The following is a 13,178-nucleotide window of genomic DNA, read 5'->3' as shown; positions in this document are numbered from 1 at the left end:
AGAAAGGAACAGTAGCACACCATCACAGTATATGTATATATAGCATTTGCACCACACAGAAGTGAACATGTAAATAAACACAAGAGCACAGAGAATGTTATGTAGTAATATAACCAGAAAATGATATTTTGAATTTTAATTCCTTTTGTTGTTAATATAATTTATTTAATTGTATGATCACCTAATTTAATTTTTAACAATGGCTATGTTTAACAAGTGGCTTGCAAAAATCCTGAAAATTTCTCAGTTGACTTTTGCAAAGTATGAGCCAGTCAAGCCCACCACCACATAATACATTTCCCAGTGCCGTCTGGATTGGGAAGGGTGCCATGTCCACCTGAAAACCAGAATATCATGCCAAGTACAAATAAGTTGAAAGGAAGATATTATGTATTTTCCTTCCTGCTAGAACTAATATATATTACCCATGAAATAATTTAATGAGATTTTCCTTTATCTTTTCAGTATGTTGACAAGTTAGACATAATAGACCTCACACGCCTTACTGACCAGAATTCAACTGAAAAGAATTGTGCAAAATTCACCCTTGTTTTGCCAAAAGAGGAAGTGCAATTGAAGGTGAGTGAAGAGAAGAAATTAGTCTGAAACTAGTCATGGTTATAAATAGCGTTCACCTCTTCAAAGCTTAGTGGCTGAGGTAAAGAGGAAATATAAGAGGAGTGCCAAGTCTTATATTTTGTTAATACTTCTTGCCTTTTGCCAAGAGCCATGGTTTTCTAAACAGGGATTTAAAAGGGCACATTCACTGTTTAGTATCCAAGCACATTGAAACCGTATACTTCTGTCCTCTGACAAAGTCAGAGATCCATCCCACCTGGTGTTTTTAGAGAGTTGTTTTTGAATTGGCATCCAAGAACTTGGCATTCACTGAGTTCCCAGATGATTCTGAGACATGTCCAACATGATATATGTTTGGAACCACTGAATTAGACAAACTCATATTTCACAAATTGAGAGACATTCTGTAAAGCAATTGGCCTATGCTCATCAAAAACACCAGTGTAAGAAAAGACAAGGAAAGACTGGACACCTGTTCCCATTTATGGAGACTATGGTGTCAAGACAACTAAATGCAATGTGTGATCCTGGATTGAATACTGGATCAGAAAATGAAACAAAACAAAAGCTTTAAAGAAAAATTAGAAAATTTGAATAAGAATTGTATATTAGATATACACAATTTGTGAAATATGGAATTAATCTCAAAAAACACTAAATTCCACACAGGCAGAGATCTGTCTGTTAAGCTCACCACTGTATACCCAGCATCTATATAGGAAAATATTTTTTTCTTGAATTGGCATTGAAAGTGAGCCAAGGGAAGTCAACCAACAACTACAACATAAAGAGAATAACTTGCAACTGAATAAGATGTAGTTGGATTTAACCTTGAAAGCAGTGGTCATAAAGCTTTAGTGTACCAGGAATCACTTGTATGTAGGAAATATAAGACCACATACCCAAACCTGGGCCTCTGAAGTAAGTTGTAGACAACTTACTTACCCTCTTTACTGCCTTGGTTTCTTCACCCAGAAGTAAGTCTTTACTCAGATGTAACCCTCTTACTGAGGCCTACCTGGACCACTTTATTAAAATTGCAACTCTTTTCCCCTCCCCAAGCCCTAATGGCATTCCCAATCTCTATTAACCCTGCTCTACATTTTCTCATTTATTTCCATCTGACACTATAACATTTACTCACTATTATGTTTATTATTTATTGCCCCTTGCTAGACCCTAAACCCTATGAGAATAAGGATTTTTGTTTTATTCTCTGATGTAAACCAGTACATAGCATAGTGCCCAAAGCTTAAAGAGACTCAGTGAGTATCTGCTAAATGAATAAATCTATAAAATGAAATTTTAAAAAGAGTACTTTTTGCAAAACTATCATGATTAAATCAGCTAATATATGTGAAGCACTTAGAACAGTGCCACTTGTAAGTGCTTAATAAATGTTGGCTGTATTAGTAATATTTAGTGCTAAGAATTGGAAGTTTTTAAGGTAACTTATTAACTACTAAGGTAATGGGAAGTAACTACATTGGTCCTACCTGGTTGCCTCAAACTTAAAGCCAGTTAGCGTTAAATGCCAATGGGGGGGCTTCCCTGGTGGCGCAATGGTTGAGAGTCCGCCTGCCAATGCAGGGGACACGGGTTCGTGCCCCGGTCTGGGAGGATCCCACATGCCACAGAGCGGCTGGGCCTGTGAGCCATGGCTGCTGAGCCTGCGCGTCTGAAGCCTGTGCTCCTCAACAGGAGAGGCCACAATGGTTAGAGGCCTGCGTACCCACCCCCCCGAAAAAAAAAAAAAAAAAAAAAACAATGGGGCAAGTAACCATGAACTGACATACTACTAAAGAAATAAGTGTGCTAACATTTAAACTTTTTCTAGCTAAGTAAATATGTAAAATTTTACTTGTTTAATAAGCAAACAGATTAAAGCTATGTACTTCCTACAAAAAAATATTATTGAAATATGTCATAACAAATACACATTAATAATTCTAAGCACAAAGAAAAATGAATTATTTCTTACTTTAACTGATTGAAAGTGGTTTAAAAATACAATTGACTTTTTAAAACAATGTGCTTCAATAGAAGAATATGCATTTTGTCAATCTTCCCGGGTTTTGATGGCTTACACTATTTCGAGACTTATAAAACAATCATATGAAATTCTAAAGTTATTTGAAGTTAATAAAAGTATTAATGTTCATAGTCACTTATGTCTTTTTTTTTTTGTCTTTATCTGTTTTTGTCTACATCTTTAGACAGAGAGCACAGAAAGTGGGGAAGAATGGAGAGGCTTCATTCTCACAATAACAGAGGTAGGAAGGACATTATTTTTTATTGATTCACTTATTCAATAAATATTTACTGCATGAACACTTACTATGAACCATGCTGAGTGAAGGGGGTTGAAGTTATAGCAGTTGAAAAGGACAGATATAAACCCTTATACTTACTCATGAAATTTATATTTGTATTGGGTGAATGAAAAGGAGAAAGAAAATAAACAAGATAATTTAAAATTTTGATAATTATTTTGAAGAAAATCAACAGGGTAATGATTCTAGATAGTCAATAACAGGTGGTGAGGGAGACCTACTTTTTGGTTTCATCCTTTAGATGCAGTGGTCTTTTGTGTATTCTGATATTTGTAGCTTACAGAGCATCTTCTAAAATGCTTTCCAATTCCTTTTTTATTCATTTAATACATATTTATAAAATGCTGAGATGGATTTTATGAATAACATAGACAATATAACAGGAAGAGACCATCAAAATGAAAAGTCAGCTTTCAACATTTGTTTAGTGAGTCTTAAGACAAACGGATGCTTATCTGTTCAACTCCCTGGCATCGTATCTGAGACAAATAGTAAGATCTACTTACTAACAGTTATAGTTAACTGTTGCAGCAAGATAACTACCATTCTTTAAAATAAAACTACTGTAGCAACTGTCTAATAAACATGAGGTACTTTGATAACCAGCTCCCTTAGGAGCACCATGTTTTCTAATACTCTTAGAGGACATGAAAACTTCCTATGTTTGTTAGGGTCAGTTAAATACAGACTTTATCCAAAGCTAGTTTCTAAGTAAAGGCTTTGCATTCACATGAAATAAGGACTGCACTTTACCAAGATGATGGATGCTGGTTCTTTCTCTCAGCCAAAAACAAGTAAAAGTTGGAGGGTTAACTACCATGTAGGAAAGTCATAGGAAGGTAGAAGAGTGAATTAGATATGTTAGATATGTGAAAGGCATATTGACTTAAGAGGAGGGAGAAACACATTCCCTCCTTCTGTTGTGGAAAGGCATTGTGTGTGTTTGGCCCAGCACTTCTTACACTGGGATACAGATATACCAAGTATATGTGATTAGGTGTCAAGGAATACACTAAAACCACTGGAAAAATCTTGGGGTGCATCTTCCTAGAACACTAATTATACTTGACATTTTGGCCAAAAAGATTTGTTCTTAGTTTTTTCCTTGAGGTAAGGATAAAAAGCATTATTTTTTAAATTAAAATGTACACAGATATGGTACAGAATTAAAATAAAATTCATGTGAATTATCAAAAGATAACAATTTGCCTCTAATGTTGTGCTTTATAAATATTGTCTTTTACTATGTTCCCAGATCACTCTGTATATACATTCATACCATGCTGTTGTTAGGGCAACTTTAGTAGAAGTTTGAGAAACACAGACTATAGTTCAAAGTGCAGAGACATTGCTTTTGAACTAATTAAACTGGAGTTTGAGTCCTGGTTCCACAGCTTTCTAGCTATGTGAGTCTGGACTAGTTATTTAATCTTTCTGAGCCTGTTTTTTAAATTTGTAAAGTAGGGATAACAATACCTATCTTGTAGTATTGCTGTGAGGATTTGCCATAGCGTAATGCTTGGGACATAATAGGTAACTAATAAGGAACAGCTGCTTCATTAGTTTTTCCTCATTCTATTATTTTTTTCAGGATTGGTATATAAGGCAAATAGACTTACTGATTATTAGTTAGTTATGCAGAAGGATAGTCTCAAATTTCATACATATACACACATGTGATAAAATATAAACAATAATAGGAATTAATAAGATAATGTGTAAATAGAAAATGAAGTTCTAGTGTTTTCTTCCCAGACTCCAAAGGACTTTCTTATACACCCCCTGGAAAGTGTGCACCCCACTCTGGAGATCAAGATGATATTCAGACACAGCTGCCTCAAAATATAGGCTAGGTTGTGTCACATGAAGAAAAAATATTCTACCATTTAGATTATAACTTCTAAGAGTACATAGCTGGTCATAATGAAGTCTAAATTAGGGGTATGAATATAGATCAGAAGAATATAGGTGACTCAATCCAAACACATTTCTAGAAAAGATTTTTTAAAAATTTAATAGATAGAGTAGTATCATAATCCTAATGTGTGAGTGAAAATTCAAAATACAAACACACGAAGATATAGACCTCTCACTGCTGATTCTCAGTCATCTAAAGAACAGTTCCATCTTGACCCTATGTTGCCATATGGTTGGTGGAGCTTATTCCAGGTTATCTGTGGGATAGCTGGGCAATTTGCAGGCGCTCCAGGACTTCCCCGGCAGTGAGATCCAGTGAGCGCAGAATAAAAAATGAGAGGTTTGATGTTACTTGAATCAGCTTGTGGTGCCAGGTGCGTATACTTAGCTTTGGACCAGATCAAAAGGAATGTTTCTTAGAAGAAAGTCAGGCGCCCTGTGTAGGGTCTAGCTGGTTTAGAGGCAGTGCTAAAACACCAAGATCCTCTATTCATGATACTATCCATCCATCTCTGTCAGGTAACAGAAGCTCCTTAGGACCAGAACAGGCTCATCTTTGCTAAAACCAGTTACTCTGCTGTCTTTCTTGTTTGCCTACTGCTTTAATTGGTTTCAGCTGTCAGTTCCTCTACATATGTCACTCCTTCCTGGACAAGTAATTAGACTGCATGAAGTCTTAGAGAGAGAAAAGAAAAGGAGGATTGAGACAGAGTGGACACCGAGTTCATTTCCGGAAAAAGGGAAGGAACCAATTGAAGATTATGTGGATGTATTGAACCCTATGCCAGCGTAAGTGCACCATGAACTTCAGTTTACTTATTAGATTGTTAAAATTAATTTCTAATTATCAAGGAGAGTGAGTCACTGGACTTGTTAAACCAGGGACAATAAGCTGTCTTGTGGATATACAGTATATCTATGAGTACATGTCACATTTCCTCTTCTATGTCATATCACAAAATGCAAAATGCAGATTTGAACCAAGCCTCTTACCACACAGGAAATCTCCCTCCACCCACACCTTTAGACTAAATAGTTTTTTTTCCAAAGAACAAACCTAAATAAAACTGCTATGTAGAAGGAAGGAAAGAGTTTTTTTCACCATGCAACTCTATGATTGACTGAGTTTCTACCAGGAAATTATACCAAAGACTTAAAATACCTGAATGCTTTATTCAATTGATCAATCAATGATTAGTCTTGGGCTCGTACTTTGAGGAAGACATGTGTAAAGTGGTAAGGTGTTGTTGGAAATGAAGAGGCACAGAACATCCTGAAGTCAGCAACAGCCTACATTTGTTTTTTAACTCTTATATTGTTGAAAAATGTGACTAAGACTCTGAACCTTGGAATCTTCATCTTCTTGTCAATGAAACTTGTCCTGGTACCATCTTTGACATCAGGTTCTGATGTGTATTCTCTCTGTACTATAATCACTGAAACCTGCTAGCCATCACTCAGCTGAAACCAGGGACAATTGATGGACTGATAGGTTAAAAGGCACCTAGACTGCTTCTTTTTCTTTTTTTTTTTGGCTCAATAAAAAAGTAATGCATATTTATTACAGATAAATAAAAGACAATTAAAATCATTCCTTGTGCCACCACTCAGAAATATTCTCTTTCAACATCTCAGTGTACTGTATATACTGCCAAATTTTTTTCTGCTGAAAAAATAGACTTTTCATTGACTATAATATTTACTATAAAATAAGAAATGCAAAAAACATGAGAAGTGCTTTCTTAAAAATTTTACACATAAAAATGCCACCAATGCCATTAGAAAACCATATTATACCAAAAGGAATGAATTCAGACATACCCTTAAATATGTTATTTAAAACAGAGATCATACAAGAGAAGCATATATATATATACATATATATGTATGTGTGTGTGTATATATATATATATATATAGTATATATATATATATATATATATATAGTATCCCTGAGAAGAAACCACCAACAAATATTATTTATCCAAGAGCCTATTATAAACTGAGACTGGGATATATTGTAAATTCTTGTCTTAGATTTTCAAGTGGTAATGGTAAATATATACTGATCAGTAGATAACTTTTCAGGTCTTCACTGTTTAAAAAGAAAGAGGCTTTGGAAGAATGAGGGAAGGAGGGCCTTAAGTATAAGCATACTCATAGTGGCACAGGCTTGTAATAATAGTAATTATAATTATATCACATTAACTGTAATAATAAAGCTGGAAATTTTAAGAAAAAATAACTAGCTGTAGGAGTTATTTTAGTAGCATTTTTTCAAGTAATGATCTTCATCAGTTAAAAAAAAATTCCATTTTTTATCTCACCTCTGTAGATGTTTTTATACAGTGTCCCGGAAGGAAGCAACAGAGATGCTTGAGAAGAACCCTTCCTTGGGAAATATGATCCTGAGGCCTGGTAGTGACAGCAGAAACTATTCTATCACCATCCGGCAGGAGACAGCGTATGTTTAATTTTAAAATGTATGGAATTGTTAAAAGCATGATATCACTTTAGAAAGCAAAGTCACACAAGTTCTGATCAGCATCTGTTATTTGTTTCATTGGGGATAAAAATATGAACACAAGAATAGGGAGGGAATGTTATATAAACAATGCTAAAGACAGCCAAAGCTAACACTTGTAGCAGGGAAGAAGAATGAGCAGATTACTTGGTCCTGGATATAGTTCTATTATTCATTCACTCATTCATTTCAACAAATGTTTATTGAGCAGCTATGAGCTCAAGTAATACTCTAGGTACTGAGGATACAGCAGTGAACAAAACAACATCCCTGGTTTAAGGAGTCTACATTCTAGTAAGGTCACACATACTATAAATACATAACTAAAAATATCATGTATATGATGATAAGGTCTATGGAAGTAATAAAGCAGGATGATGGAGATGGGAACTCTCAGAGGTGATATAGAGAGAAAATTTTTCTGGTTGCTGTTGTTGTTTATTTAATATAGAGTGGTCGAGGAAATCCTCCTTTGTTAACTGACATTTAAGCAGAGACCTGAAGGAAGTGAGGGAACAAACCATACCAATATGTAGAACAAGACCATTCCAGGCAGCCAGTGCAGAAGGCTAGAGGTAGGAGAAGGCTTGGGTTGTTCAAAAACAAGAGGCCAGGGACTTCCCTGGTGGCGCAGTGGTTAAGAACCCGCCTGCCAATGCAGGGGACACGGGTTTGAGCCCTGGTCCCAGAGGATCCCACATGCCGCGGAGAAGCTAAGCCCGTGTGCCACAACTACTGAGACTGTGCTTTGAGAAGCCCACACACTGCAATGAAGAGTAGCACCCGCTCTCCTCAACTAGAGAAAGCCCACACGCAGCAATGAAGACCCAACACAGCCAATAAATAAATCAATAAATAATTTTTAAAAATAAGAAAAAAACCCCACAAAAAAACAAGAGGCCACTGGGACTACAGTGGAGTGAACAAGGAGAAAAGGTTAGGAGATGAGATTCCAGAGGTGGGGGTAGGGCTGACAGCTCTAAGCCCTACAGGTCATTGTAGGGAAAAGGGTTATACTGTGAATGATAATGAGAGGCCATTGGCCTCTGATGAATAAAGAAGTGACATAATCTGACTTTTCTATAAAAAGAATCACTTAGGAGCCTCTTGTTAAGGTTAATAATTTCTTTCTAGTGAAATGGTTTACCTTTGATAAAGTCAGTAACATTTACATGCAAAAGTTGATTTTTCTGTGTAGCAATGGTGGTTGTATCTTTTAAAGTCTACTCCTTCCCTCAGAGTCTATAAAAACTTGCATTTCTATAGGGACTCTGGCTTAGTTAACATTTTTACAACTGACAATATAATTGAAATATAGCGATTTTTGTCCTAAATGAAAATATTCAGTACATGATTATCTTTCATATAAGAGCTTAAACAGAACTTTGATTCTTGAATTTGCCATTCTTTCTGTGGATAATATTCTATTTTTTTTTTTTAGCTATAACACATCTATCTAGGAATCTAGCTACTGATCCATATATAAATATCAATAATTCTAAATAGATGAAATATGAAGACACTGGCAAGTGAATAAAGACAGTAAAAAGAAAATAGTCACTTACAGGACAAAATTAAAATTATGGCATGTGGCTGCAATGCTAGTATGAGCTACAACCCAAGAAGCTTCATTCACTTGCCAATTACTTCATATATACAGAGACTTGTCTTTATACACTAGCCATGTGGCAAGAATATTAGATGGTAAATCAGATCCTGAGTCTGTGTGTGAAGTAAGAGAATCTGTGTGTGTGTGTGTGTGTATTTTTCCACAATGAATATCTATGTCAGCTTAATCATCTTGTGGTTTCATTATTTTTTTCTGTTTATTATAGGCTAACATTTGGAATTAAGGAATTTTCAACTAATATGATAGAATATCATGGATTACTCATGATAATTTACTTGATTTATAATTTAATTGGCTACCTTGAAACAAATCCAAAATAAATAAAAGTTATGACTGGCATTAAATATCAGTGAGCTTATAAGAACTCCTGGGAGAAAAGTGAAATTTTCTATTTAGTATATCCTGGTCAAGGAGCCTGTCCTTTTTGGGTTTAGGAAATTGAATATCACATAAAATACAGAATGTCTTTTAACTGTTTACTTCCACTTTAAAAAATAAGAGGGTACAAAACTGAATTCAGATTTATTCCACATACCATCCCATTTTACAAAATGAGAAAATGAAGCCTGTGGAGGGCAGCAGCCTGCCCAAAGTCACACAGCTGAACCCAGGGCCACGGCGAGGTAGCTCCTGGGCCCGCCTCTTACCTGCGGAGCATCTGATCAGGGCAGTGACTGGATGGAGCCGGTCTCAGCTAGGAGCTGGCTCGAGGGCGGCGGTAGGGGTCGGGGTGGGAGGCAGGTACCCTGAGCCTCTGGTCCTTCTCCACCAGCAGTCCACGAACTTGGCATAGAGCCTAGAGGAATTGTTAGCGTCAGATCTGAAGCTGAGACTGCCTTGTTTCAAATCCTCCCTGAGACAAACCAAACACTCCATATCTGCCCGCCTCCCGCCAAAGGCATTCCCCACCCCCAACCCCTGTCCTGGGAACGTACACACTTTGGGTTACTTTCTCCTTTTTCTACATATGTTTGTCCCACAGTTATTGTATAGCATTGTTTTATGTTTTTAAGTTTTATGGAAGTGATATATTGTACTCACCAACCCACAACTTCATGTTTACCCTGAGGACATGCTTTTGGATTAGTCCATATTGTTACCTGGAGATCTTGTCCTCTTGTGTGTCAATATTTAACTCTTCTTTAATGCCCTTCAATAACATTTTACATATTTTTTAATAAAGCACTGCACATCTTTTGGGTTTTATTCTGAGCCACCTTAAGGTTTGTAAATGAAATTTAAAAAATTTTAATAATTCTTAATTAGCAAAATAATTTATCTCACAGATTTTTATTTAAAGATCTTTATTGGAGTATAATTGCTTTAAAATGGTGTGTTATCAGCTATACATATACATATATCCCCATATCTCCTCCCTCTTGCGTCTCCCTCCCACCCTCCTTATCCCACCCCTCTAGGTGGTCACAAAGCACCAAACTCATCTCCCTGTGCTATGAAGCTCTCACAGATTTTTTAAAAAAGAAATTTAATCTAACTGATTGAAAGTTAAATTAGATCACACAAGGAAGTGACTTTTGTCTTTCATACTTCTCTTTTCTTGGTTGGATTGAGTGTTTGATCCAGTTGTATGTGAACCCTGTGCTACTGTTCTGCATGAAATGAACAAAATCTTGAGATCTAATGGCTCTTTGAAGACTGTATATTTCCTGCACAATAGCAGCAAGATCTCTTTTAAGGTGGTCAAAATTAGTCCAACTTTTGATTTGCATTTTCCGAACGAGTGAGCTATGAGAAATAACAGCGTTTTCTGTTGTAAATATGGGTTGTGACCAAATGCAATGAGTTTTTATACTTAGGATATAGATCTAATGTCACAGTTTTTATTCGTATTGTACTTGTTATATTTAACCTCATTAGAAAGAGTCTGGCAAAGGAGTTCATATCAAAATTACATAAGTCTATTTTTAGTAAACATACTTCCAGTTTAAATTCACATAGAAATTCATGCTTGTACATCTAATAGTCATAAAAGTTTATGACATTTCATAAAACTGATCATCCCTCCACTCTCAAGAAATGTTTATATTTAGAAAGCAAGGAGTGAGGTAGAGTGGTCAAACTAGAGCATTCTAACACTGGAGTCAGTATGTGCTTATTTAGGCTTTGGGGAATAGTTTATATCTGAAAGTGGCTAGGAAAAACTTTAACTGTTTTTGCACAAATATTCCTTATGAGCCAGATATATCTATGATGTTAAGGATTATCATATGTGTTCTCTAATGCCTCAAAATAGGTCTTTTGGAATGCCTGGATTTAATATATTCTGTTTAACAGGTCACAATTTTAAATAGCAATTGTAGAGAGTAGTAGAAGTTTAGCTGGTTAGACTGTATCGCAGTAGTCTGTAAAGACTTTGGCAGAAATCTAGACTATTAGGAAGCACCTGTGTTACCCACAAAACCAATTCACTCTCTTACAGGTTATAGGAGAAATGTTCAGCCATGCAAGTTTAGACGAGTGTGCCTGGTAAAACACTAGCTAAAAAGGACAAGTTGGTTTACAAAGCAGTACTTGAAAGTAAAATTATCTCCATCTGTTAACAAATCAACTGTGGGAGAAAAGATTTTAGTTCTCAGGAAGAAGCAAAAGTCCTTCAATGGCAAATTATCAGGTGACTCCTCTCGATGCAAAATATCATCCACTTTTACCCAGCCCAGTGGTGTGTGAATTCATAAGACATAAAGCTATTCTTACAACAAACTTCATAATTTGGTTTTGTTTTCTTAAAATTGTTATGAGTACGTGGCAAGCTAGAAGTATAAACACTTCGGAAAGCCATTAGCCAAGAAAGCAATAAAAAAATATTTACCCAAAATTCATTCCTCTGCAAAAATTGGGGTCAGGAGCTAAGAACAGTATTTATAACCATATTTAAGCCCACATATATATTTTTTAAAGGCAAGTTACTTCTTTTTTGAGGTTGTAATCAGGAAACCTCAATCTAGCAAATTTTATCAATCTAGTTTTTTACCCCTCTTTATTCCTTTGGAAAAAAAATATGAAAGAAAAACACAGTTCTGAAATGAGAGTCGAAACCTAAGTGACTTCAATGGAATTTTTTTTCTACCTTATTTTCTGCCTTAGCACTTAGTCCTATTAGTCAAAAGTTCCAAGAGACTCTGTTAACTATTGCTGCTTTTCCTCCCACAGCTTTGCCATGGATGATGATGATGATGATATGATGGCTATTATTAACAACAATCACTGTCCCCACTTATGGGGTACATTTGTGGATGCTCTGTTAAGTGCTTGACAAACATTTTCTTCAGGCACAATAAAAACTGAGACAGACAGTATTTTCCATGTTTTACAAGTGAAGAAACTCAGAATACAGAAACTAAGTTAAAAAATACATTTAAAAAGTAGTAAAAAATAGTTATAATTTACTGTCTACATGTGACAGACATTGTACAATACTAACGATTTTTCACACATTAATTCACAACAGCACTGTGAAACAGGCATCACCATTTCCATTTTATAGGTGAAGAAATGAGGCTCAGAGAGTTCATACAACAGAACCAGAATTTGAACCTAGATCTTTCTGGTTATAAAGGCCATGCCTTTCAAGCTTTCTATCAGTCTTCCAAGGAATAATAATCACTTATGTCATAGGAATAAAAGAATTCTAATGGGAATTGGTGAGAGTTTTCAAGAGTATGATTATAAAGTTCTTTTCATGTAGGGACAAAGACAAGGCCAGAGCCAGCCACCCCAAAAGAGGTTACTTGTAGGATTTCCTCCATCCGAAGTTTTCCTTCACCAGCCTGTGACTGATTCCTGAAGGTTTAGCACTAGGAAATAATTTTTGGTTTTCCTTAGGAGGGAAGAGGGTTGGTTAGGTTTTATCCCATGTTTTGAGAATAAAGCTCTAAAGTGATTGGAAAAAATTATTAGCTGCTTTTCAATGTGATATCCAATTAAGAGAAGATTTGGATATTACAGTAGATGATGAGAGAGTCCCTTAAGGAGAATTGTAGTTCAGTCCTAGAGGAATGTGACCTGGAAATGGAGAGAGGAGTGATGAAAAAGAACGTGGGAGGCCTTGTAGACAAACTTAACTTGATAAACAATTTTGCTTAGGCAGCTTCTGTAAACTGGACAGATGTTGAATTAATTTGTCTTTCAAACAATGGAGGTGTAATAAATGCTAGTAACTTTTCAACATTAGAAAG

At 35.7% G+C, this 13,178-nt stretch overlaps 1 protein-coding gene across 1 annotated transcript in view; it reads left to right on the top strand.

The window, feature by feature from the left end:
- Positions 1–13,178, top strand: part of STAP1 (signal transducing adaptor family member 1) — a 43,938-nt gene that overhangs the window by 20,299 nt on the left and 10,461 nt on the right. Inside the window, exons 3-6 of the mRNA XM_060090583.1 lie at positions 466–579; positions 2,796–2,852; positions 5,446–5,618; positions 7,164–7,292. Of these exons, the coding sequence (XP_059946566.1) occupies positions 466–579; positions 2,796–2,852; positions 5,446–5,618; positions 7,164–7,292 (473 nt within the window). The remainder of the gene's footprint in view (positions 1–465; positions 580–2,795; positions 2,853–5,445; positions 5,619–7,163; positions 7,293–13,178) is intronic.

Source organism: Mesoplodon densirostris, chromosome 1 (genome assembly GCF_025265405.1).
Source record: "Mesoplodon densirostris isolate mMesDen1 chromosome 1, mMesDen1 primary haplotype, whole genome shotgun sequence".
NCBI classification, from domain to species: Eukaryota; Metazoa; Chordata; class Mammalia; order Artiodactyla; family Ziphiidae; genus Mesoplodon; species Mesoplodon densirostris.
This window is presented reverse-complemented; position numbering and strand designations above follow the sequence as displayed.